The 26869-nt window shown below is 43.3% G+C and overlaps 2 protein-coding genes across 2 annotated transcripts in view; both read right to left on the bottom strand.

Annotated features, from left to right (window-relative positions):
• C6H20orf96 (chromosome 6 C20orf96 homolog) overlaps positions 1-9241 on the bottom strand; it is a 41906-nt gene extending 32665 nt beyond the window's left edge. Inside the window, exon 1 of the mRNA XM_075278619.1 lies at positions 9187-9241. Coding sequence (XP_075134720.1) covers positions 9187-9225 — 39 coding nt within the window. The 5' untranslated portion in view covers positions 9226-9241. The remainder of the gene's footprint in view (positions 1-9186) is intronic.
• A 2590-nt stretch (positions 9242-11831) lies between these two features.
• Positions 11832-26483, bottom strand: LOC142208437 (purine nucleoside phosphorylase-like). Its single transcript, XM_075276945.1, has 6 exons — positions 26413-26483; positions 22916-23079; positions 22642-22745; positions 21357-21532; positions 19905-20095; positions 11832-12158 (listed from the first exon to the last, which is right to left on the bottom strand). The coding sequence occupies exons 1-6, from the start codon at positions 26433-26435 to the stop codon at positions 11941-11943; spliced, it is 876 nt and encodes a 291-aa protein (XP_075133046.1). The 5' UTR covers positions 26436-26483; the 3' UTR covers positions 11832-11940.
• Between the last annotated feature and the right edge of the window lie 386 nt (positions 26484-26869).

Below are 26869 nucleotides of genomic sequence, written 5' to 3'. Positions count from 1 at the left end.
ATAATAATAGACACAATAGACTGAAACATTGACAGAATAGGCGGTCGTGTGAAGTGGAGGTCAAGTGTTTGTTATTTCTTCCTTACACATTTTGTAAAACTAATCTCGTGGGGTTCGCCCATCTCTACTAATGAAGTGGGCCGAAACTTCAGCCCACTGGAGCATTATACAGTGGATGCACTCAGGAACATTTAATACTGTGTGGGCTGCTCTGGAACATCACACTGTTTGGGGTCACTGTTGGAGCATTATACAGTGTGGGGAATGCTGTGGAGCATTGTACTATGTGGAGTAGACACTGTGGAGCATTATACAGAATGTAGACACCATGGAGCATTTTATACCTTGTGGGGCCACGTTGAAGTATGAAGTTACTGTGGACCAGTGTTGAGGCACTGTAGAGTATTATTCAATGTGGAGGCTGTTTAGAGTATTATACTGTGTAAAGACACTGTGGAATATTATGTAGGGTGGGCCACTGCAGAGCATTATACTGTGTGGAGGCACTGTGGAGCATTATGCAGTGTAGGGCCACTGCGGAACATTTTATACCTTGTGGAGCCACCATGGAGCATTATACTGTGTGGGGAACACAATATACTGTACATGTGGGAGCCACAGAACTGGAAAGTATAAGATACATCAGGAAGAACAGGGGGCACACAAATTATACTGGTATGAGTCCCCAAAATTCCTGGTGGCAAAATCGAATAAAAGGCAGAATAAAAGGAAGATTACAGCGGAATTAGAGGCAGAATACAGGTAGGACCTTCATTTTTGAAATGTGGCTAAGTACGGTAGAGTGGATCCCTGGCAAAATTGTTGTTCACATGTGGGCCCCTCTTTCAGAAAGTTTGGGAACCACTGTGCTAGACATATCACATAAGTTGTGGCTTAAGTGCACCATGATGCACCAAAATAGTTTTGGAAAGTAAGCCAACTAAAGGGTGATATAAAGTTAGATCATCACAGTGATAAAACTGGTATATTTTCAGTCTGCCTATCTCAAAGGAGTTGTGCTGTTAGGAACAATTATTCCCTATCCACCGTTGGTCCTCGCAATGATTAGCAAATCGGGGAACCTCAAGTCCCCCTAGAAGAGCCTCTGTGTGATTGGAGCGCCATTCATTGCTATGGAGACACTGGGACTGTAATCTCTGATCATCAAACCCATATTTCACTATACTGTGCATGAGGCTTTAGTAAATTTAGACCAATATGTTCTTGTGGGAAAAAAAAAAATCACCTTTAGAACATCAACATTCCAAGAGGTGAAATTTTACTTCATGCACCATGGGCCAAAATACCGCCATTCATGAAAAGGTTAAACAGCTGTACATTATACATGAAAGATGCTGAAGTATAAAGAGACTTATAGATCTGCAATGTTGCATGATTCATATGCCCATAAGGCACAGTAATCGTTTTTTGCGGTGAAGTGCACCACCAGGTGGATACATATGGTACTACATTACTGTCTGAGGAAGAATCTGGGTCAGACAAGAATTATGCAGTGAAACAAAGACTATTTCTCGGAGGTATTTATGTCTGTCAGACTATCTGTCACACTGACTCTTGGGGTACTTATATATGTTAGGCTATCAGACAAACATCAGGCTGACCATGGTAGTCAGTCATACTTGATGTAGTGGAGCAGACATGTTATTGAGTCTCTGCGTGCAGATATCACCATCTGTCTTATAGGGGTGGTTATATGTGTCAGACAGTCTCCAAGGGTAGATATATCAGACAGTTATATATATATCACACAGACTGTCTCGGGGGTAGTTAAGGCAGAACTTTATTCAGTGAAACTGTTTCTGAGGTAGTTACTTCAAAAGATCTACAGAGAAGTCATGTCAGGCGGTCTCAAGGGGTATATAGTTAGTATACTATCTTTAACTGTACTTCTTACTTAGTCAGGTGGAATTATCAGTCAGAATATCCCTGGGTGCGGTCACATCTGTTAGACTGTCCCAAACGGTATTTATGTCAGTCACACTATCCTCAGGAGCAGTTACATCAGTCAGATTGTCTCTGGGGGCAGTTATCTTTCAAGAGGAACTCATGTCAGTTTGACTGTCTTTAGGGGTAGTTACAACAGTCAGTCTAGATGTAATTATGATGGTAGTTGTGACAGGGGATAGTTATGTCTATCACACTGATTCAATCAGATTGTCTGTAGCAGTAACATAGCGCTTCAGCAGATGCACCTATCAGTCAGACTGTCTGTAGCAGTAACCTAGCACCTCAGCAGGTACATTTATCAGTCAGACTGTAGCAGTAACATAGCACCTCAGCAGGTACATTTATCAGTCAGACTGTAGCAATAACATAGCACCTCAGCAGATACATCTATCAGTCAGACTGTCTGTAGCAGTAACATAGCACCTCAGCAGGTACATTTATCAGTCAGACTGTAGCAGTAACATAGCACCTCAGCAGATACATCTATCAGTCAGACTGTCTGTAGCAGTAACATAGCACCTCAGCAGGTACATTTATCAGTCAGACTGTAGCAGTAACATAGCCCCTCAGCAGGTACATTTATCAGTCAGACTGTAGCAGTAACATAGCCCCTCAGCAGGTACATTTATCAGTCAGACTGTAGCAGTAACATAGCGTCTCTGCAGGCACATTTATCAGTCAGACTGTAGCAGTAACATAGCGCCTCAGCAGGTACATTTATCAGTCAGACTGTAGCAGTAACATAGCGCCTCAGCAGGTACATTTATCAGTCAGACTGTATCAGTAACATAGCCCCTCAGCAGGTACATTTATCAGTCAGACTGTAGCAGTAACATAGCCCCTCAGCAGGTACATTTATTAGTCAGACTGTAGCAGTAACATAGCACCTCAGCAGGTACATTTATCAGTCAGACTGTATCAGTAACATAGCACCTCAGCAGGTACATTTATCAGTCAGACTGTAGCAGTAACATAGCCCCTCAGCAGATACATCTATCAGTCAGACTGTAGCAGTAACATAGCTCCTCTGCAGGTACATTTATCAGTCAGACTGTCTGTAGCAGTAACATAGCCCCTCAGCAGGTACATTTATCAGTCAGACTGTATCAGTAACATAGCACCTCAGCAGGTACATTTATCAGTCAGACTGTAGCAGTAACATAGCGTCTCTGCAGGCACATTTATCAGTCAGACTGTAGCAGTAACATAGCGCCTCTGCAGGCACATTTATCAGTCAGACTGTAGCAGTAACATAGCGTCTCAGCAGATACATTTATCAGACTGTCTGTAGCAGTAACATAGCACCTCAGCAGATACATTTATCAGTCAGACTGTAGCAGTAACATAGCACCTCAGCAGGTACATTTATCAGTCAGACTGTAGCAGTAACATAGCCCCTCAGCAGATACATTTATCAGTCAGACTGTAGCAGTAACATAGCACCTCAGCAGGTACATTTATCAGTCAGACTGTAGCAATAACATATCACCTCAGCAGGTACATCTATCAGTCAGACTGTAGCAGTAACATAGCGTCTCTGCAGGCACATTTATCAGTCAGACTGTCTGTAGCAGTAACCTAGCACCTCAGCAGGGACATTTATCAGTCAGACTGTAGCAGTAACATAGCACCTCAGCAGGTACATTTATCAGTCAGACTGTCTGTAGCAGTAACATAGCACCTCAGCAGGTACATTTATCAGTCAGACTGTCTGTAGCAGTAACCTAGCACCTCAGCAGGTACATGTATCAGTCAGACTGTAGCAGTAACATAGCGCCTCAGCAGGGACATCTATCAGTCAGACTGTAGCAGTAACATAGCGCCTCAGCAGGTACATTTATCAGTCAGACTGTAGCAGTAACATAGCGTCACTGCAGGCACATTTATCAGTCAGACTGTAGCAGTAACATAGCACCTCAGCAGGTACATTTATCAGTCAGACTGTAGCAGTAACATAGCGTCTCAGCAGATACATTTATCAGACTGTCTGTAGCAGTAACATAGCACCTCAGCAGATACATTTATCAGTCAGACTGTAGCAGTAACATAGCACCTCAGCAGGTACATTTATCAGTCAGACTGTAGCAGTAACATAGCCCCTCAGCAGATACATTTATCAGTCAGACTGTAGCAGTAACATAGCACCTCAGCAGGTACATTTATCAGTCAGACTGTAGCAATAACATATCACCTCAGCAGGTACATCTATCAGTCAGACTGTAGCAGTAACATAGCGTCTCTGCAGGCACATTTATCAGTCAGACTGTCTGTAGCAGTAACCTAGCACCTCAGCAGGGACATTTATCAGTCAGACTGTAGCAGTAACATAGCACCTCAGCAGGTACATTTATCAGTCAGACTGTCTGTAGCAGTAACATAGCACCTCAGCAGGTACATTTATCAGTCAGACTGTCTGTAGCAGTAACCTAGCACCTCAGCAGGTACATTTATCAGTCAGACTGTAGCAGTAACATAGCGCCTCAGCAGGGACATCTATCAGTCAGACTGTAGCAGTAACATAGCGCCTCAGCAGGTACATTTATCAGTCAGACTGTAGCAGTAACCTAACGCCTCAGCAGATACATTTATCAGTCAGACTGTAGCAGTAACATAGCGTCTCAGCAGGTACATTTATCAGTCAGACTGTAGCAGTAACATAGCGCCTCAGCAGGTACATTTATCAGTCAGACTGTAGCAGTAACATAGCGTCTCAGCAGGTACATTTATCAGTCAGACTGTAGCAGTAACATAGCTCCTCTGCAGGTACATTTATCAGTCAGACTGTAGCAGTAACATAGCGTCTCAGCAGGTACATTTATCAGTCAGACTGTAGCAGTAACATAGCGCCTCAGCAGGTACATTTATCAGTCAGACTGTAGCAGTAACATAGCACCTCAGCAGGTACATTTATCAGACTGTCTGTAGCAGTAACATAGCGCCTCAGCAGGTACATTTATCAGTCAGACTGTAGCAGTAACATAGCGTCTCTGCAGGTACATTTATCAGACTGTCTGTAGCAGTAACATAGCACCTCAGCAGGTACATTTATCAGTCAGACTGTAGCAGTAACATAGCACCTCAGCAGGTACATTTATCAGTCAGACTGTAGCAGTAACATAGCACCTCAGCAGGTACATTTATCAGTCAGACTGTAGCAGTAACATAGCACCTCAGCAGGTACATTTATCAGTCAGACTGTAGCAGTAACATAGCGTCTCAGCAGGTACATTTATCAGTCAGACTGTAGCAGTAACATAGCGTCTCAGCAGGTACATTTATCAGTCAGACTGTAGCAGTAACATAGCGTCTCTGCAGGTACATTTATCAGTCAGACTGTAGCAGTAACATAGCACCTCAGCAGGTACATTTATCAGTCAGACTGTAGCAGTAACATAGCGTCTCAGCAGGTACATTTATCAGTCAGACTGTAGCAGTAACATAGCGTCTCAGCAGGTACATTTATCAGTCAGACTGTAGCAGTAACATAGCGTCTCAGCAGGTACATCTATCAGTCAGACTGTCTGTAGCAGTAACATAGCACCTCAGCAGGTACATTTATCAGTCAGACTGTAGCAGTAACATAGCGTCTCAGCAGGTACATTTATCAGTCAGACTGTCTGTAGCAGTAACATAGCGCCTCAGCAGGTACATTTATCAGTCAGACTGTCTGTAGCAGTAACATAGCGCCTCTGCAGGTACATTTATCAGTCAGACTGTAGCAGTAACATAGCGCCTCTGCAGGTACATTTATCAGTCAGTCTGTAGCAGTAACATAGCACCTCAGCAGGTACATCTATCAGTCAGACTGTCTGTAGCAGTAACATAGCACCTCAGCAGGTACATCTATCAGTCAGACTGTCTGTAGCAGTAACATAGCACCTCAGCAGATACATTTATCAGTCAGACTGTAGCAGTAACATAGCGTCTCAGCAGGTACATCTATCAGTCAGACTGTCTGTAGCAGTAACATAGCGTCTCAGCAGGTACATTTATCAGTCAGACTGTAGCAGTAACATAGCGTCTCAGCAGGTACATCTATCAGTCAGACTGTCTGTAGCAGTAACATAGCGTCTCAGCAGGTACATTTATCAGTCAGACTGTAGCAGTAACATAGCGCCTCAGCAGGTACATCTATCAGTCAGACTGTCTGTAGCAGTAACATAGCGCCTCAGCAGGTACATCTATCAGTCAGACTGTCTGTAGCAGTAACATAGCTCCTCTGCAGGTACATTTATCAGTCAGACTGTAGCAGTAACATAGCGTCTCAGCAGGTACATTTATCAGTCAGACTGTAGCAGTAACATAGCGCCTCAGCAGGTACATCTATCAGTCAGACTGTCTGTAGCAGTAACATAGCGCCTCAGCAGGTACATCTATCAGTCAGACTGTAGCAGTAACATAGCGCCTCAGCAGGTACATCTATCAGTCAGACTGTAGCAGTAACATAGCTCCTCTGCAGGTACATTTATCAGACTGTCTGTAGCAGTAACATAGCTCCTCTGCAGGTACATTTATCAGTCAGACTGTAGCAGTAACATAGCGTCTCAGCAGGTACATTTATCAGTCAGACTGTAGCAGTAACATAGCGTCTCAGCAGGTACATTTATCAGTCAGACTGTAGCAGTAACATAGCGTCTCAGCAGGCACATTTATCAGTCAGACTGTAGCAGTAACATAGCGTCTCAGCAGGTACATCTATCAGTCAGACTGTCTGTAGCAGTAACATAGCACCTCAGCAGGTACATTTATCAGTCAGACTGTAGCAGTAACATAGCGTCTCAGCAGGTACATTTATCAGTCAGACTGTCTGTAGCAGTAACATAGCGCCTCAGCAGGTACATTTATCAGCCAGACTGTCTGTAGCAGTAACATAGCGCCTCTGCAGGTACATTTATCAGTCAGACTGTAGCAGTAACATAGCGCCTCTGCAGGTACATTTATCAGTCAGTCTGTAGCAGTAACATAGCACCTCAGCAGGTACATCTATCAGTCAGACTGTCTGTAGCAGTAACATAGCGCCTCTGCAGGTACATTTATCAGTCAGACTGTAGCAGTAACATAGCACCTCAGCAGGTACATCTATCAGTCAGACTGTCTGTAGCAGTAACATAGCACCTCAGCAGATACATTTATCAGTCAGACTGTAGCAGTAACATAGCGTCTCAGCAGGTACATCTATCAGTCAGACTGTAGCAGTAACATAGCACCTCAGCAGGTACATTTATCAGTCAGACTGTAGCAATAACATAGCACCTCAGCAGATACATTTATCAGTCAGACTGTCTGTAGCAGTAACATAGCACCTCAGCAGGTACATTTATCAGTCAGACTGTAGCAGTAACATAGCACCTCAGCAGGTACATTTATCAGTCAGACTGTAGCAATAACATAGCACCTCAGCAGGTACATTTATCAGTCAGACTGTAGCAGTAACATAGCGTCTCAGCAGGTACATCTATCAGTCAGACTGTCTGTAGCAGTAACATAGCACCTCAGCAGATACATTTATCAGTCAGACTGTAGCAGTAACATAGCACCTCAGCAGGTACATTTATCAGTCAGACTGTAGCAATAACATAGCACCTCAGCAGATACATTTATCAGTCAGACTGTCTGTAGCAGTAACATAGCACCTCAGCAGGTACATTTATCAGTCAGACTGTAGCAGTAACATAGCGTCTCAGCAGGTACATTTATCAGTCAGACTGTCTGTAGCAGTAACATAGCTCCTCAGCAGATACATCTATCAGTCAGACTGTAGCAGTAACATAGCACCTCTGCAGGTACATCTATCAGTCAGACTGTCTGTAGCAGTAACATAGCTCCTCAGCAGGTACATCTATCAGTCAGACTGTCTGTAGCAGTAACATAGCTCCTCAGCAGGTACATTTATCAGTCAGACTGTAGCAGTAACATAGCGTCTCAGCAGGTACATTTATCAGTCAGACTGTCTGTAGCAGTAACATAGCTCCTCAGCAGATACATCTATCAGTCAGACTGTAGCAGTAACATAGCACCTCAGCAGGTACATTTATCAGTCAGACTGTAGCAGTAACATAGCACCTCTGCAGGTACATCTATCAGTCAGACTGTCTGTAGCAGTAACATAGCTCCTCAGCAGGTACATCTATCAGTCAGACTGTCTGTAGCAGTAACATAGCTCCTCAGCAGGTACATCTATCAGTCAGACTGTCTGTAGCAGTAACATAGCTCCTCAGCAGGTACATTTATCAGTCAGACTGTAGCAGTAACATAGCGTCTCAGCAGGTACATTTATCAGTCAGACTGTCTGTAGCAGTAACATAGCTCCTCAGCAGATACATCTATCAGTCAGACTGTAGCAGTAACATAGCACCTCAGCAGGTACATTTATCAGTCAGACTGTAGCAGTAACATAGCACCTCTGCAGGTACATCTATCAGTCAGACTGTCTGTAGCAGTAACATAGCTCCTCAGCAGGTACATCTATCAGTCAGACTGTCTGTAGCAGTAACATAGCTCCTCAGCAGGTACATTTATCAGTCAGACTGTAGCAGTAACATAGCGCCTCTGCAGGTACATCTATCAGTCAGACTGTAGCAGTAACATAGCTCCTCAGCAGGTACATTTATCAGTCAGACTGTAGCAGTAACATAGCACCTCTGCAGGTACATCTATCAGTCAGACTGTCTGTAGCAGTAACATAGCGTCTCAGCAGGTACATTTATCAGTCAGACTGTAGCAGTAACATAGCTCCTCAGCAGATACATCTATCAGTCAGACTGTAGCAGTAACATAGCACCTCTGCAGGTACATCTATCAGTCAGACTGTCTGTAGCAGTAACATAGCACCTCAGCAGGTACATTTATCAGTCAGACTGTAGCAGTAACATAGCTCCTCAGCAGATACATCTATCAGTCAGACTGTAGCAGTAACATAGCACCTCTGCAGGTACATCTATCAGTCAGACTGTCTGTAGCAGTAACATAGCTCCTCAGCAGGTACATTTATCAGTCAGACTGTCTCTGGGGTAGATACATCAGTCTGTTGCTGCACGTATAGTTACTAGTCAGTCTATTTCTATAGGTACAATGTACCATTCAGACTGTCTCTCCCGGTATAGCTGTCAGTCAGACTCTCTCCAGACAGCACCCCTCCGGTTACCGTCTCGTCTCCTTCGCTGGCTTTGTGTCTGATTTTTCAGCAGTTTTCCTCTTTATTCTTCACGTTATCCTTACCATTGTTAATCCGTTACTCTGGCAACATATCGACGTCATCACCGGACGCCATGTTACCACCCCCAAACAAAAAGGTATTCCAATATGGCGACCTATTCTCCCATCATGCTGTTCTTCCTGGGGTACCCAATGGAGTGTAATGACGAGACTGGCCGGCAGGAGGACCAGCGTGGCACAGGCAACTTCTTCACTCATAGCGGGAACTGAACCGTGTATGTCGGACTCCAAGTGTACTGCCTGCTGCAAGTGCCCGCAACACGTGAGGTGGAAACAGAACTATGGGAGGGTAATACTGTGAGGGTACACTCAAGCTTAGATACAGCTGCTCAGCAGACTGTATCATACAGGATAGACTTAGATATACTACTCAGTAGTATGACACATTATAGGCTTAGATACAGCATTTTATAGCAGATAGTGTCATACCATGGGTGTAGATATGCAATGCAACAGATATTTTCATGCATCAACGACTAAGGGCTCGTTCACATCTGCGCCCGTTCTCCGTTCTGCAGGTTTCCGTTTCCTGCACAAAACAGAGGCAGGAGACGGAAACCTGCAGGACTCTCTCACCCATTCATTCGAATGGGTGAGAAAGATGTCCGGCCGTGAGCGTTTTATGCTCTCAGCCACGAAACCGTTTTTTTTAAATCTAGACACAGAGTCGAACATGCAGTACTCTGTGACTGGATTATAAAAACGGTTTTGCGGCGGAGAGCATAAAACGCTCACTGGCGCTCACGGCCGGACCCGGTCTGTGGTTTCCGTCTTCTTGCATGCAGAAGACGGAAACCACAGAACGGAGTGCCGAACGCAGGTGTGAACCTAGCGTGAGGGCGTGTCCAGACGGCTTTCCCGGTATATGCCCCGGCGGTGGAGATATCAGTGCCTAAGGGCATGTTCACACAGAGTTTTTTTTACTTCAATGGCAGCCATTTACTTATTTTTTTCTGTTAGATGGTAACGGAAGAAAGAAACGACATGCCGTATCGTCCCACGGATTCTGCGGCTGAGGGTGGGTTCACATCTGCGCCCGTGACCGCTTTAGACAATCCTGCCGGTTTCCGTCTTCTGCCCCGAGAAACTGGACATTCACTTGAATGGGTTTGCAAAGTGACCACCAGTAAGCGTTTTGTGCTCTCCGCGGCGAAACCAATTTTTTTAATCGGAAACAAAGTCGGACATGCAGGACTTTGTGTCTGGTTAAAAAAAAAAAATAAGGGTTTCACCACAGACAGGCACAAACCGCTCACGGGTGGTCACTTTGCAAATACATTCAAGTGAATGGGTTTGAAAATTGACTGCCGAGTTTTCGTACCCTGCCCAGTTTCTCGGGGCAGAAGACGGAAGCCCAGTAGGATTGCCTAAAGCGTTCACAGGTGTGAACCCACCTGACTCAGCTGCTGCGAGAGACTCCCTCCCGATTAGGCCCATTCATTTGGGCCTAATCCGGAACGGGATGCCGGTGCACTGCATCGGCATTTTGTCGCAGCCAGCCACACAGTATGTTCACACGCGGAATCCATTTTCCACTGTATGAACATACCCTAACACAACCTTGTACTGTCAGACGGGATGTTCTTTACCATCTTCCAGACGGGATGTTCTTTACCATTTTCTATCGAGGAAGCTGAGCTATGAGGAACGCCCTTCTGACAGTGGGGAGATATTGTGTTGGCCGAAACTAACGGCATCAATATCTCCACCACCAGGGCACATACCGGGGAAACTGACAGTGCGCTGAATTCAGTGCACTGTCTGCTTTCTAGTGTTATATAAGAAGCACTTTCACTTTTTTCGCAGCATTTTTATTGCGATTTCACAGAGTTTACCTCTGCAGACTTTCTGCCCCTATTATACCTATATGGAAAACGCCAGTATTAATTATACATAAATGACATGCTGCGATAATTGATATGCTACGACGTCACAGTTTTTGTAAAAACAGCTTTTCCGCTGCAGATTTTTTCTGCAATGTGTGGATGGGATTAAACAAAATCACATCCACCTTACAAGTATTGTAAAGCAACGTGGGGCCCCAGCCATAATGTCTCATCTACTGTAAGTGGTGGGTAGTAGCAGTTATTTGTGTAGGTGTGCAGATGTCGGGGTCACTTCACTCTTTTGTAGCCTATTGGGAAAGTAAGTATGAAAGAGAAGTTCCTCTTTTAGGGTCACATGGGCTTGTGTGGAAGGAAGAGTTGTTTCGATCGCTGACAATATTGAAATCCAAAATTCCCAACCAACCATTATCACAGCATTCGCTGTCACGGGTGGAGACACTCCCATAGACATTAAATGGGCAGTCGTTCCTGCCAAAATCAGTGAGTACAACCAACACTCAACTAAAATAACCCAGTGTTGCACTTAAGAGGTTTATACATACTCCTCAGCCAAAAGTTTCAATGCAGATAGTCTAAGAATACATGCATACGAATATACGTATGCTTAAGTCCATGAGAAAACACACAAATGGCTGCTATCTGTGTGCTGTCCATACCCTACACAGGTCCTTAGATTTTAATGAATAAACCCACATCACATACTCTTTTCTGATAGGCCTTTTATTTCTGAAATGTAAAATAACATATATTTTTCATGATATACGGCAAAACATCATAAAGCAAATTTACAGGGTTGTACAGATCATTGTAGTCAGATAAATATGTCAGATGCTAATGTACCAGTCACATCAGTGTGTCAGCTGGCACATACATGGGAGTCAATACCCAATATTATTCTATATGCAGCCTCTTAGTTATTCTCCTCCTTGAATTGGATGCTTCTCACCAGGTCGGTAATAAGTGTCTGCAAAAGCTGTGACCGCTGCTTTCCCACCTCCAGGACGCTGCTGTGGTTCACTGACTCTTGTATCTCATATGCTTGTGCCACCCGGTTAGTGATCAGTGAAAGACCAAATACTCGCATCCCACAGTGCTTTGCAACCACCACTTCTGGGGCTGTACTCATACCTATATGGAAAATAGTAATAACTCTCAGACCAGTGACATACAAGTATATAAGTAACCTCCCACCTCAATGCATTAAAATTAAAGGGGTTGTCCGGGATAAATAGAAAATTAATCCCTAAAATAAACCTCCTCCCTCCAAACTTCTAATTGACTTTAAAAAAAAAAAAAAAAAATCTATATTTACCTATGTACCTCGTACCTGGGGCCAACGTTCTGTTTCCACATTTCCGGAAACAAAACATCACCAATACTCCCATCCCCCCTAGAAATCACTCAAAACACTGCTAAACATATTTTGGTGCAATTATTAACCCATTAATAGCACTAAAATACCTTTTTAAAAAAAAAATTTTTGCCTTGAAAACCCCTTTAAATGTTCTGCAGCTTTTATATTTTTTCTAATATTCAGTACTTGCTGTTACAGAATGGAAACATCTAGGGACTGAAAATTTGTACTTAAAGGGATTCTATCATTAAAATCGAATTTTTTCTCGTTGACACGTAGGAATAGCCTTAAGAAAGGCTATTCTTCTCCTACCTTTTAGATGTCTTCTCCGCATCGCCGTTCGGTATAAATCCCGGTTTTCGTCGGTAAGCAAATGAGTTCTCTCGCAGCACTGGAGGTGGTTCCCAGCGCTCAAACAGCACTGGGGGCGTCCTCAATGCTGCGAGAGAAATCTCCAGTGCCGCTGCCACCATCTTCTTCAGTAACGGCCTCTTCACGCGTCTTTTTCTGGCACGGTCGGTCAAAAACTGGGATCTATACCGAATGGTGGTGCGGAGATAACCCCTAAAGGTAGGAGGAGAATACCTTTCTGAAGGCTATTCTTGTGTGTCAATGAGAAAAAAAGTATATTTTAATGGTAGAATCCCTTTAACACTTCTTATAGCTGAGGGTTTTTACATTTATCAAGCAGAATTTGCAGCATAAAAACCTGTCTAACATAACCTGTGCAAGCAAGCGCTTTAATATTCGACTAATAGAAATAAGGGAGTGGCTTTGCAGGAAAGAAGTGTGGTTTTGAGGGGAAGTGGGTGTGGCTTATACTGCAACACCATGTGACAAAAAATGTTTCTGGTGTAAACTAATAGGTGTAAAGATAAAATAGTCTAATAATCGACAGATTTGTGAAACAGCATCAGATACTTAGATAAATCTAGCCCAGTTTAAAGCGTTCTAAAGTGTGCATGGTCTAACTTTTACACACTGTTAGTAAATCTAAAGTCCCGTGGACCCCAGAGCAAACCCTCCCCCATCCATATGTATTAAACCCCAATATATTAGTGTTGTTTTTAAATTCGACCAAAGTCCATGTGTCACCATGTAATAATACGCTGTAGATTAAAACATCCGACATCCGCTGTAAAAATGTACAGCTTTTCTATAACATGTGAATATGCTGCAGATTGTAAAATTTGCAGCATACTCCTATTTCTGTGAGGAATCCTTCTGCTACTTGTGAATGAGTTTTCATGAATCCCATCCACACGTGTTGTACTGTGCAGTACATTGCTATGGCTTTGTGAAAAAAAAACCATACATCTGAATAAAAACCAAAAATTAAATTGGATCTGTGCGCTGTCCATATTGAACAGTGACAGAACACATCCATTAAAAATAGAAATGTGAATAAGTCCTTATTCTTCCCCTCTAGTGAAATTGATTGACCATCTCTGCTCATATGCTGGTAATACATGGCAATGGCACAAAAACAGGTTTTTACACAAAAACACAGGCTTTTACGGAATGCTCCAACCCCCTCCCTTTCTGAGCAGCATAAGATCAGTGTCCAAAAAATAAGTTGCCTCACATTTCAGATTAGTATGGTACATCACAATAAAAATAGACATGTGAATAAGTCCTTATTCTTTCCCTTAGTATAAGGATGCTTATCAAGCACTGTGTTAACATGGTGCCCAGCTGTCTTCTCATAGCCAGATACTTGCTCTTAAAGGGAGTCTATCATTGGGGATATCGTTTTTTAAGTAAACACACATTGAAATAGCCTTTAGAAAGGCTATTCTAGACCTACCTCTCTTTCTCTCCTGCTTGCTGTCAGTTTTGCAAATATGTAAATGAAGCTCAGGGAGCACAGGGGGTATTCCCTCTGTGCTCCAAGCGCCACAGTGTCATACGGTTGATGCCGCCTCCTGTGCCTTTCCTTCATGCAGATTAGCTCTTCTTGTCATCATCTTCACTGCCTAGCAGCCGCCTGTCTTCAGTGGGATTCCTATCACGCGCTTGTGCTGTTCGTGTCGCCACTTCGGGTTTGGGCTGAGTGTACAGCGCATGCTCCACCAGCCAGTTACACTCACCGGCCACTTTATTAGGTACACCTGTCCAACTGCTCGTTAACACTTAATTTCTAATCAGCCAATCACATGGCGGCAACTCAGTGCATTTAGGCATGTAGACATGGTCAAGACAATCTCCTGCAGTTCAAACCGAGCATCAGTATGGGGAAGAAAGGTGATTTGAGTGCCTTTGAACGTGGCATGGTTGTTGGTGCCAGAAGGGCTGGTCTGAGTATTTCAGAAACTGCTGATCTACTGGGATTTTCACGCACAACCATCTCTAGGGTTTACAGAGAATGGTCCGAAAAAGAAAAAACATCCAGTGAGCGGCAGTTCTGTGGGCGGAAATGCGTTGTTGATGCCAAAGGTCAGAGGAGAATGGCCAGACTGGTTCGAGCTGATAGAAAGGCAACAGTGACTCAAATAGCCACCCGTTACAACCAAAGTAGCCAGAAGAGCATCTCTGAACGCACAGTACGTAGAACTTTGAGGCAGATGGGCTACAGCAGCAGAAGACCACACCGGGTGCCACTCCTTTCAGCTAAGAACAGGAAACTGAGGCTACAATTTGCACAAGCTCATCGAAATTGGACAATTGAAGATTGGAAAAACGTTGCCTGGTCTGATGAGTCTCGATTTCTGCTGCGACATTCGGATGGTAGGGTCAGAATTTGGCGTCAACAACATGAAAGCATGGATCCATCCTGCCTTGTATCAACGGTTCAGGCTGGTGGTGGTGGTGTCATGGTGTGGGGAATATTTTCTTGGCACTCTTTGGGCCCCTTGGTACCAATTGAGCATCGTTGCAACGCCAAAGCCTACCTGAGTATTGTTGCTGACCATGTCCATCCCTTTATGACCACAATGTACCCAACATCTGATGGCTACTTTCAGCAGGATAATGCGCCATGTCATAAAGCTGGAATCATCTCAGACTGGTTTCTTGAACATGACAATGAGTTCACTGTACTCCAATGGCCTCCACAGTCACCAGATCTCAATCCAATAGAGCATCTTTGGGATGTGGTGGAACGGGAGATTCGCATTATGGATGTGCAGCCGACAAATCTGCGGCAACTGTGTGATGCCATCATGTCAATATGGACCAAAATCTCTGAGGAATGCTTCCAGCACCTTGTTGAATCTATGCCACGAAGAATTGAGGCAGTTCTGAAGGCAAAAGGGGGTCCAACCCGTTACTAGCTTGGTGTACCTAATAAAGTGGCCGGTGAGTGTATATTATATTCCTACCAGAGTGAACAGCGCATTTGGATCCCGCTGAAGACAGAGGCGGCTGCGTACGCAGTGAAGAGGATGTGACGAGAAAAGCTAATCTGCATGAAGGAACAGCCCAGAAGGTGGCATCAACGGTATCACGCTGTGGTGTTTGGAGCACAGGGGGAGCGCCCCGTAACATCAGTATTAGATTGCCATTGTATTGTCTGAAGTTTAGGGGAGCATTTTGTGACTAAAGGATTATTATAAAGTGTGTCTAATTTATGTGATCCTGATAAAATATTGATCTTAGGACATTTCTCTAATACCTTAATGTCCACCAAAGATGGGCTCTGTGTGTAGCTGACTCAGCTGTGAAGAGCTGAACTTTGAGGTCCATCACCCTATGTATAGAGTTCAGTGACTCTTATTAGGAATGCACTGTCTATAAGCCAGCCAATTGCCCTATGTATAGAGTTCAGTGACTCAATTGGGAATGCACTGTATGTAAGCCAACCAGAGTGCCTCATAACAGTGACAACCACTTTGCCCCTATAATGGTGTTAGCCACAGTGCCCCCTTTAGAGTGACTGCCTGGTTACACCATAACAATGAGAGTCACAGTAGCTCTGTGTAAGACTCCTATAAGAGTCACAGGCTTCTTTGTCTTTCTGCCCTGTTTAGGGTCATTGTCCATGAACTGAACTGTTTATCACGTTCAGCCTTGACATATCAGAACACGCTGTTTTGAATAGACAGTTCTGAGAACAGCTGTACTAAAAATCAATGAATGCTGAAGGAAATGGAAGCCCTTTTATACTTTGTTTTTCTTCCCTGTTGTTCCAGCACGTAATTTCCACAATCATTGTCATATAGGACATGCACTGCCCCTTTAATTCCAAAAGGTGATTTTGTTGCGCTGGGTGGCAGCACACTGGGCTATTTGCAATAGGTTGAAGGACTATCACCGATGTGTTTTCTGCCACAAGCGCCTGAGACTGTGACAGGTGTCATTACCGAGAATTGATCAGCATAAATACAGAGTCTTTTCCATTGGTTGTAATGGTGCAGAAAGCTGAGCAATTCTTATTGTGTACACAACTAAGGACATGCTATGATATACTGTACTGTACTGTAATCGGTATACGGCAGTATGTTGTTAGAAGGCAGGGACTCCTGGCATCATAGATAACTATACTGCTAGGAGTCCCTCTTTCAGCATAAGGTACAGGCTAGGAAGTCTGGCCAACATATGGACTGAGTTTCACGGCTGAAACTCAGCTGTGTAAATGTGCCCTAAGCCTATGGCTCCTTGTTTTGGAAAAGCAGCACTTTTGGCTGCTGCAGAAATGCAGCAGAAAAAAAACACTGCACTTTACAGTACCAGTGAATGAGAATTCATTAAAAGGCCTCTATCATTGCAAAAAGTCATTTTTAACTAATCATGTCCTCGCATAGCCTTTAGAAATGCTATTGCCTCAGTAGATTTTGAATAAGTCCGTTTTTATTCATATGCTAATGAGCCTTCTCCATGCACCCCGGAAGTCTCTTCATGCACTGTCTTCTGTATATATAGCACAGGCTGCGGCTGCTGACTCCTCCTCCCTGCTCTCATACACAACATAGAGATTAGATCTGGCTGACAACTTCCGGTGCACTGAGAACCTAATTTCATATGAATGAAAACAGACTTATTCAAACACTACTGAGGCAATTTACATACTAAAGGTAGGTGTGGAATAGACTTTCTAAAGGCCATGCAAGGATGTGATTAGTTAAAAATGACTTTCCAATGATAGAGCCCCTTTCATCTCATACACACATTGTAGAAAAAAAGCTGCAGAAAAGCTTTTGAAAAATGCAAAATGTTAATTTTAGCTATGGAATCACAATCATTCTCTCTCTCTCTCTAGGGGAAGAACAGAATACAGTAAAACCTCAATGTAAAAAGCTGCGGAAAAAAAGTAATTTTCCATCAGCTTTTTTTAGCTGTGTTTCGCTACATCGCGTCTTACCCTAACAGAAAATTGCACCAGATATATAAAACGTACATGTTGTTTAATAATATTGGCACATGTGGCACTGTCACAAGTCAGAAAAGCAAGGTTCATGCTGATTATGCAGTTTATGCCAGTTTTTGGCATAAAGTGCCATAAAAAGTCACAGGTCATGGCCTATGACAATTTTAAATTAAAAATTGCTAATTTTCTCTGCACTCACCAGTTTTCAAAAGCATGATAAAAAGTATTTTAGGTCTCCAAGTTTAAAGTGTAACTAAACTTTCAGGCAACTTTTAATTTTCCGGCAGTATTTGTGTCATTAATTACTTTTGTAATATGCTTTAATAACTCATTTTGCATCCTTTCTGTTAAATCCTGAAATTTGTTATTCTTTCCTTGTCTTGAGCTGTCCCTGCCTCTCACTGAATGTTACTGTGTACAGGAACACGGGGCTATGTATAATATAAAGATACAATATGTATAGTATAATAAATATCCGAGTCTTCTCTTTCATTTGACACCAAAAGCAAGTCTGTACATTATATGTCTGAGATATAACTGTTTGAAGTGACCCTCCCCTCATTTTCTCTACATTTTACACAGCCCTTACTCACAGTATCATTGTGAGAAGCAGGAACAGCTCTCAATAGAGAAGCAATGGAAAGAATAAAGAGTTGCAGGATTTCACAGAAATGATCCAAAAATTGTTAATAAAGTGTATCACAAAAGTTATATATGAAAGTTTAGTTACACTTTAAAGAGGACCTTTCTTGTCCTTGGGCACATGCGGTTTTATATACCATTAGAAAGCTGACAGTGCGTTGAATTCAGCACACTGTTGGCTTTCCTGTTATGTGCCCCGGGGCTGGAGATATCCTTACCGTCATAACGGCAACAATCTCAGTCCACTGTCAGAAGGGCGTTCCTAACAGTCTAGCTGGGCTGTGAGGAACGACCCTCCTAACAGTACTCGTCCATAGCTCTGTACTGTCAGAGGGAGCGTTCCTTACTGCCTAGCCATGTCATTAAGCTGTGAGGAATGCCCACAGTACTTGTCTGTGGACGAGTACAGTCAGGAGAGGTATTCTTCACAACCCAGCTAGACTATCAGGAATACCCTTCTAAAATTGGGCTTTATAATGATAATGATATCTCCAGCGCCAGGGCACATAACGGGAAAGCCGTCAGTGCGCTGAATTCTTAAAAAGTTCCTTTTTAAGACTGGAAAGCCAGAAAATGGCTTAAAGGGGTTGTCCACAATAAACTGATACTTAACCCCTAAACTCCCTCTCCCCACTTCTAATTTACATCAATTAAAAAAAAAAAAAATAATTCTATAATTACCCATATCCCTGGAGTGGTCATGTGACCGCTCCAGGGACAGTTTCTGATAATCCAGTGACGTTCCGTTTTACCACTTACAGGCTAGTGAGAGGCAGGGTTTTGTAACGGAGTGAGAGAGGAGGGGGGGGGGGGAGGGTGCTGAGTGAGAGGGAGTTATGCCAGGTTCTTATCTGCATTCGGTATTCTGTTTGGGGAGTCTGCTTGGGGTCTCCCTGAATGGAATACTGAATGCATTAAAAAGCAGTGAGCAATGAAAGCACACGGACCCCATAAAGTATAATGGGGTCTGTGTGTTTTCTGCACGGCGTCCACACGAATCATGCGGAGAGAAAGGTGCTTCAAGAACTACTTTCCTCTCCGCATGATTTGCTCGGACACCACTCGGAAAACACAAGGACCTCATTAAAGTCTATGGGATCTGTGTGCTTTCATTGTTCAGCGCTTTTTAATGCGTTTGGTATTCTATTCGGGGAGGGGGGAGGTCTCCAGGCGGACTTCCAATGGAATACCGAACACAGGTGTGAACCAGGCCTTGGTGCAACAGCTTAAACAAGAAGCTGCAAACAAACACAGAGAATGCTGCAGCTGCTAGCTGTTTAAGCTGTTACAATTTAGTATTGCAGCATTTTAATAAATCTCATCCATAAAATCTGCAGCAAAAACTGACCTATGTGCTGGTTTGGAAGCAACAAGACTATCAATTTATGCTGCAAGTTTGAAAGCAAATAGTGAAAGTAGCAGGCAACGCACAGAGGTTACGTTACATTATGTTAAGTTACATAGGTTACATTTTGGACAGTTTCTTCCATGGCAGAATTTGGAAGCCTCAACTGCTGATTTTCTATAATAGTGATATAGGTGTTATCTCCTAAGCTTATCACACAGTACTCACCTACAGCATCTGCCCCCAGCCTCTGCAAAAATTTAGCTTCTGCAACAGACTCAAAGTTTGGCCCGCCCACCATACAGTAAACTCCTTCATGGGTGAGATCTGCATAACCAAGTTTATGGGTGATTTCAAGAGCGGTGATCCGCAGATCACGGTCATAAGTGTCCCAGAGGGAAGGAAAGCGTGGGCCAAACCTGCAAGAAAGTTTGCTAAGTATTATTCCTTATAATGAGAATATTACATGTATCAGTTATGCAAAACTATGTATTATTTATAGCCCATAACTTCTGCATAACAATATGTATCTGTGACTCGTATTACTCCACCCCCCTGGAAGAACTCCTGAGCAACGGAACAAAGTCCCTAGGCTCCTATTCACATTGAACTCCAAAACTGTATAATTTGTTTTTACCTCAATACAGTCTGTAGCAATGATTCAGATATCACCAAACAGTTTTATGAAGATGAGATGTGTCCCCAAAGGTCAGAAAGATGCAGTTATAATTCCTTCTGGTTCCACCCGATCACTTATCTCCATAATGTAGCTTTTCATGGAACATCCACCTAAAAATGTCTTATGAGTGGTTTTCCTATATAAACTGGATCAGATGAAATCTACATTAAATGTCATGCCCATAGAAGAAGCCTTGAGAGAGGTGTTTTATATGAGGTCCTAAATGTCTGCGAGTATCTGGAATAAAGCTGATTTTAAGTACAGTCTACACTATGCTTGGTTGTTCCATTTAAGCGCGATTTCATCTCATCCAGTGGACACCACTCATAAGATTTGTTTAGGTGGATGTCACATGACCGGCGATGAGTGATTTCTGTGCATACCATCTTATCTTCTTAAGCTGTTTGGTGCCAAAAAGATAAGTCTTGATATAACTGCATCTTTGCTACAGACTGTGTTTTATTTATTGGTATTGAGCTATGAACAAATTTTGCAGTTTTGGACTTCTATGTGAATAAGAGCCTTGGGATGCATATTATTATGCACCAGTAATGGGTTGCAGCAATTTACCCAAACTTTACTTCTACAGAGAAAAGATAAATTGCCTGGTCCTGCAGTAGTGCAGTGCCTTAGCTGCTGTGGAAACGTTATATCATCATGACCAAAATCTGATATTACATATTGGACATACCATATGTGTATAATTTTTCTCAGTTTAGAGCAGTGATTCTTAACCAGGGTTCGATCGAACCCTAGGCCCTATGCACGGTTCATTTTGTGTACCAGAAAAAAAACATATACCTATGTCTGGAATTTGGAAAAAAATCATATTTGGTTTATCACTAAAGAAGGGTTCGGTGAATGTGCATATGAAACTGGTGGGTTCGGTACCTCAAACAAGGTTAAGAACCACTGGTTTAGAGGAATGATGAACAAAACCTGTCTGGGCATTGTGGAACTTGTAGTTTTTGACTAGTTTAGATAAACTGCACCCCGGTCACCTCTCATCATTGGGTCCTCTCAGAGGGTTTAGTGCAGCCAGTCCCGGCATGTTGATGTGATCCCGAATAATCATTACGTCTCCTGGTCTGTACTTTTCGCAGAGCGACCCCGCAGCATTTGTCACCATCAGAACCTTTACTCCCAGCAGCTTAAACACTCGAATTGGAAAAGTGACCTAGAGAAACATTGCCAAAATGTCACAGGCTGACAGCGTAAGCTAATAAAAGCAGTGCACATAGAGAGAATAGAAACACATGGTACTGTGCAGGCCATGCATGTAGAATACAGTGGGGTGACAATGGGTAATGTGCAGTCATTTATTCATAGGACTGGCTGAGAAGGGACACTATACAGTTATTTATAGAGTGAGTGGCTACTGTACAATTCCATATGTACAGAATAAAAACACATATTTGCTATAGTAGCCATTGTTTAGAACTAGGGAAATACTGTGCAGTATGAACATGATACTAATAATTACACCATAGAAGTGGTACTGCGCAATGGCCACACTACATTAAGATATTGATAGTGACACTCCGTACATAACTAGAGAAGTGGTATTGAGCACTGTCTATACATACAGAGAAGTAACATTGTGCATTGTCTCTATAAAACAAGGTTAGGGTTGGGCGATTAGGACCCAAATCAAAATCTTGATTAGTTGAACATTTTACCTTGATTTGATTAATGAACGATTATTTTAAGACACTCGTTTTTACATGCCACGCCCCTATTTTATATGCCACTGAATTTTGGTTTTGGTCATTCATGTATTGAATAGCATGGGGTTAGAAACATGACAATGACATTGCAAGACAGAATAGCTTGATACAAAGTAATTGGAATAATTGGTGTCAGCAAGCTCATTTCCATGAATAGAGATGACTTTATTTTTCAGTGAATTTCCCATACTGAGTAACACTAGCGCTGTTATGTATACATACATACAGAATACACTCAGAAACTAAATTCTAACTCTAGCAGAGGTCAGCAAATCTTCCCAAACCTCCTACCTCTTCTTTACCTTATACTAAATACCCACAATATGGGACAGATTGGTTGCTTTGCATGTGCTGCCTGGCTACAGCACTATACAGTAGGCAGATTGTTCTTAGCAACTAGACTGTCACTGTAATCTGATTGCCACCGTGCTGACAGAGAAGAATACACCTTCAGGGGACCTTTAAGAAAGGGTCCAGCCTAATAAAGTATCTTTAGAGTAAGCAGGAAACAATATAACACACGCTGATCAGGCGGTTGTCACATGCATGAACGTCTTACTTTCCACAGGGGATATCCTTCGTAAACATGGAATCGTCCTTTCATACAGACACATGACTTGCCCTGTAGAGTACCAAACACCAATTGTCCTGAATGTCCCACAACTAAAATAATAGAAGAGTCAATGTAGAATAAAAATAATGTGAAGCACAAAACAGCAATACATAGTTAAACTTCATGTGGTTTTGGCAATTGGTTTTAGGCTGATATCCTAGTTGTAACTATTGTGCTAAACTACTGTCAAAGGATCATTGAAGACTTTGTTGTTTCTTACCTGTACTTGTTGGAAAATGTGGGATTTGGCCATAGTCAAAGGTCTTCGGGTTGTTTAACGTCTCTGCCAAGAGACCTAGACCAGAACCACAGATGATGGCAATGTCTGGAGGAGATTGGATCTGGTCTAATAGCCACTGAGCCGTCTCCTCACAGTCTTCATATCTGTTGGGTCAGTATGAGAAGGCACTGAACACAAGACATAAGCGCAGACTTGTTTTGGGAAAGGGGTGGTCATGAGGATAATGTTAACAATTAATACAATTAGTGTAAAAAATGGAGGTATACCTCAGATAAAAAACACCCAATTTAGAATAGGTTTTGCCACAGTGACTTTCAGGGGATCACTACTGAATTTTCCTCCTGGAAACACAGCAGCGTCTTCGTCCCGTTTGACCCAAACCTTACAGGCATTTTGGATAGCTTTAAAATGTGACTTTTTCAGAAGGGGTTTTGAGGGGGCTGGGAAGATTAACTTCCTTTCCCTAACAGCCTTCTAACCAAGCTGTTTCTACTAACAAACCGATTAGACCATGTCTTTTATTACAATCTGGCTGCTGTGGGCAAAGCTGATCTTGGTACATGAGACCCAGTGAGATTGGAGAACCCCTTAAAGGGGCTAAGTGCCAAATACCAACATTTGAATACACTGTTGTGAGACGTTTGAAGCACTTCCTCTGAGTTTCAGGCTAAGTTCACATCTGTTCCAGGATGTCCATTGTTCTGGTCTGTCGGAGGACCAGAACGACGGGCAGGCAGACTGCTACAATAATAGAATACATGTCTAAGCTTATGGACTCCATTGACTATAATGGGCGTCCATTGTTTTTAAACTGAATTTAGCGAACAAAAAATTTACATATGCAGATTTCAGGCAGACACTGAGACATCATGATAAGATCATAATTAGAGATGAGCGAACAGTGTTCTATCGAACACATGTTCGATCGGATATCAGGGTGTTCGCCATGTTCGAATCGAATCGAACACCACGTGGTAAAGTGCGCCAAAATTCGATTCCCCTCCCACCTTCCCTGGCGCCTTTTTTGCACCAATAACAGCGCAGGGGAGGTGGGACAGGAACTACGACACCGGGGGCATTGAAAAAAATTGGAAAAAGTCATTGGCTGCCGAAATCAGGTGACCTCCATTTTAGACGAATAGTGGATTTCAAATCCGGGTCATATGAGAATGTGAACTTTGTGACTATGAGACAGGGATAGCTGTACAGGCAGGGATAGCTAGGGATAACCTTTAATTAGGGGGGAATGTTATTAAAAATAACTTTTTGAGGCTCTATCGGGTGTGTAATTGTGATTTTTGTGAGATAAACTTTTTCCCATAGGGATGCATTGGCCAGCGCTGATTGGCCGAATTCCGTACTCTGGCCAATCAGTGCTGGCCAATGCATTCTATTAGCTTGATGAAGCAGAGTGTGCACAAGGGTTCAAGCGCACCCTCGGCTCTGATGTAGCAGAGCTGAGGCTGCACAAGGGTTCAAGCGCACCCTCGGCTCTGATGTAGGAGAGCCGAGGGTGCACTTGAACCCTTGTGCACCCTCGGCTCTGCTACATCAGAGCCGAGGGTGCGCTTGAACCCTTGTGCACACTCTGCTTCATCAAGCTAATAGAATGCATTGGCCAGCGCTGATTGGCCAATGCATTCTATTAGCCCGATGAAGTAGAGCTGAATGTGTGTGCTAAGCACACACATTCAGCTCTACTTCATCGGGCTAATAGAATGCATTGGCCAGCGCTGATTGGCCAGAGTACGGAATTCGGCCAATCAGCGCTGGCTCTGCTGGAGGAGGCGGAGTCTAAGATCGCTCCACACCAGTCTCCATTCAGGTCCGACCTTAGACTCCGCCTCCTCCAGCAGAGCCAGCGCTGATTGGCCGAATTACGTACTCTGGCCAATCAGCACTGGCTAATGCATTGTATTGGCTTGATGAAGCAGTGCTGAATGTGTGTGCTTAGCACACACATTCAGCTCTACTTCATCGGGCTAATAGAATGCATTGGCCAATCAGCGCTGGCCAATGCATTCTATTAGCGTGAACTGAGTTTGCACAGGGGTTCTTGTGCACCCTCGGCTCTGCTACATCAGATTGCTACATCTGATGTAGCAGTGCCGAGTGTGCATCAGATGTGTAGTTGAGCAAAACTGACTCAGCACTGCTAAGTCTCTGCATTCGCATAGGAATGCATTGGCCAGCCTTCGGCCAATCAGCGCTGGCTCTGCCGGAGGAGGCGGAGTCTAAGGTCGGACCTGAATGGAGACTGGTGTGGAGCGATCTTAGACTCCGCCTCCTCCAGCAGAGCCAGCGCTGATTGGTTGAGTTCCGTACTCTGGCCAATCAGCACTGGCCAATGCATTTCTATGGGGAAAAGTTAGCTTGCGAAAATCGCAAACTGACAGGGATTTCCATGAAATAAAGTGACTTTTATGCCCCCAGACATGCTTCCCCTGCTGTCCCAGTGTCATTCCAGGGTGTTGGTATCATTTCCTGGGGTGTCATAGTGGACTTGGTGACCCTCCAGACACGAATTTGGGTTTCCCCCTTAATGAGTTTATGTTCCCCATAGACTATAATGGGGTTCGAAACCCATTCGAACACTCGAACAGTGAGCGGCTGTTCGAATCGAATTTCGAACCTCGAACATTTTAGTGTTCGCTCATCTCTAATCATAATGTCTCAAAATGTGTAGAAAGTATAACCTGAGCTGGGTGTGAGACATTGTGGAGAGGTCAATTGCTGGACTATTAAGTACTTTCTGTATTGATTTACTGTTGCTTTTAGGGCACCAACCAGTTCTGTAGTGGTGGGCACAGACTGCCATCACAATCTAATCTTATTACTACAGTAGTATGATACACGCCAACTACTTGGTGGGACAATATAGACAGTTCTCAAGCACTATCTGGACACTAAAAATGAAGCAAAGTAAGGATTAGTGGATATCTGTTTTTAGTATGTGGTCAGAGTTTGTGTGTCTGTGTTGCTGACTTGATATATGGCTTAGAATATAATGTTGTACTGTACTCTCTGCTCACCTACATCTAAAGAACTGAAAGCCATTACGTAGCCCTATACTATCAGGTGAGTGACTGTAATGTGAGATATACATAGCGGCATGGAGGTCTGGTGGTGCCACGCAGCTGTGGCTTCTGATGCCAACCCTAGCACACTGAGGCCAGTGAGGAAGTACTCATCTAAAGAAAACTGTAAATCAGACAATTTCTACATGTTCGCAATTTACCTTGGTAACCAATAGGATGAGATTTTTAAAGAAATTAGATTGGATCTAAGATGTTGATTCGTTCATCATGGCCATTTACACATCTCATTCTACATGTCCACATGCTTGATCAGGTCCTAGTGAATTGCTTTATACATCATTTATTGTATAAAGAAAAAGGTATAAAAGAATTGAGAGGAATTAAAGTATTTGCCCCCTTAAATGGCCAGCTGTAATGCCCCCAGTGCAGAACTCTCACCTGAGGTCATCCTTGCTGTGCATATCTGCCCGTGTCTTTCCTTCTTGCAGCCTAAGTGTCTGTAGCGATCCTGACTCTTAACTAGGAATATAAGGATATCTGAAATGGCCTGAGGCTGGAGTTAATCATTTGCACGGGACAGACGTAGGGTTGGAGTGTGGGAGAAAAGGGGGGGTGTGGTGCAGCATCTGATCAGTGGCGAGGTGTGACCTGTCACTGCCTAATCCATTACTTTGACCTCTTGTAGCCAATTCTTACAGCATCCATGGTATTAAGGTGTCCATACAAGATATCTGCAGACAGTCTTAATGTTTATCGTGGCTTGTTGGGGAAAGCAGCATCGAATATAATGGATTTGATCCTGCCTGATTCATCATTTCAGTGGAAGAAGCAAGAAATAGATGGCACAGGGAGGAACTGCAAACACTGAACCAGCAGAGAATATTGGGAGATTGCA

The sequence above is a fragment of the Leptodactylus fuscus genome, chromosome 6 (assembly GCF_031893055.1).
Source record: "Leptodactylus fuscus isolate aLepFus1 chromosome 6, aLepFus1.hap2, whole genome shotgun sequence".
Lineage (NCBI taxonomy): Eukaryota > Metazoa > Chordata > Amphibia > Anura > Leptodactylidae > Leptodactylus > Leptodactylus fuscus.
Note: the sequence above shows the minus strand (reverse complement) of the source record. Positions and strands in the feature narration are given on the sequence as shown.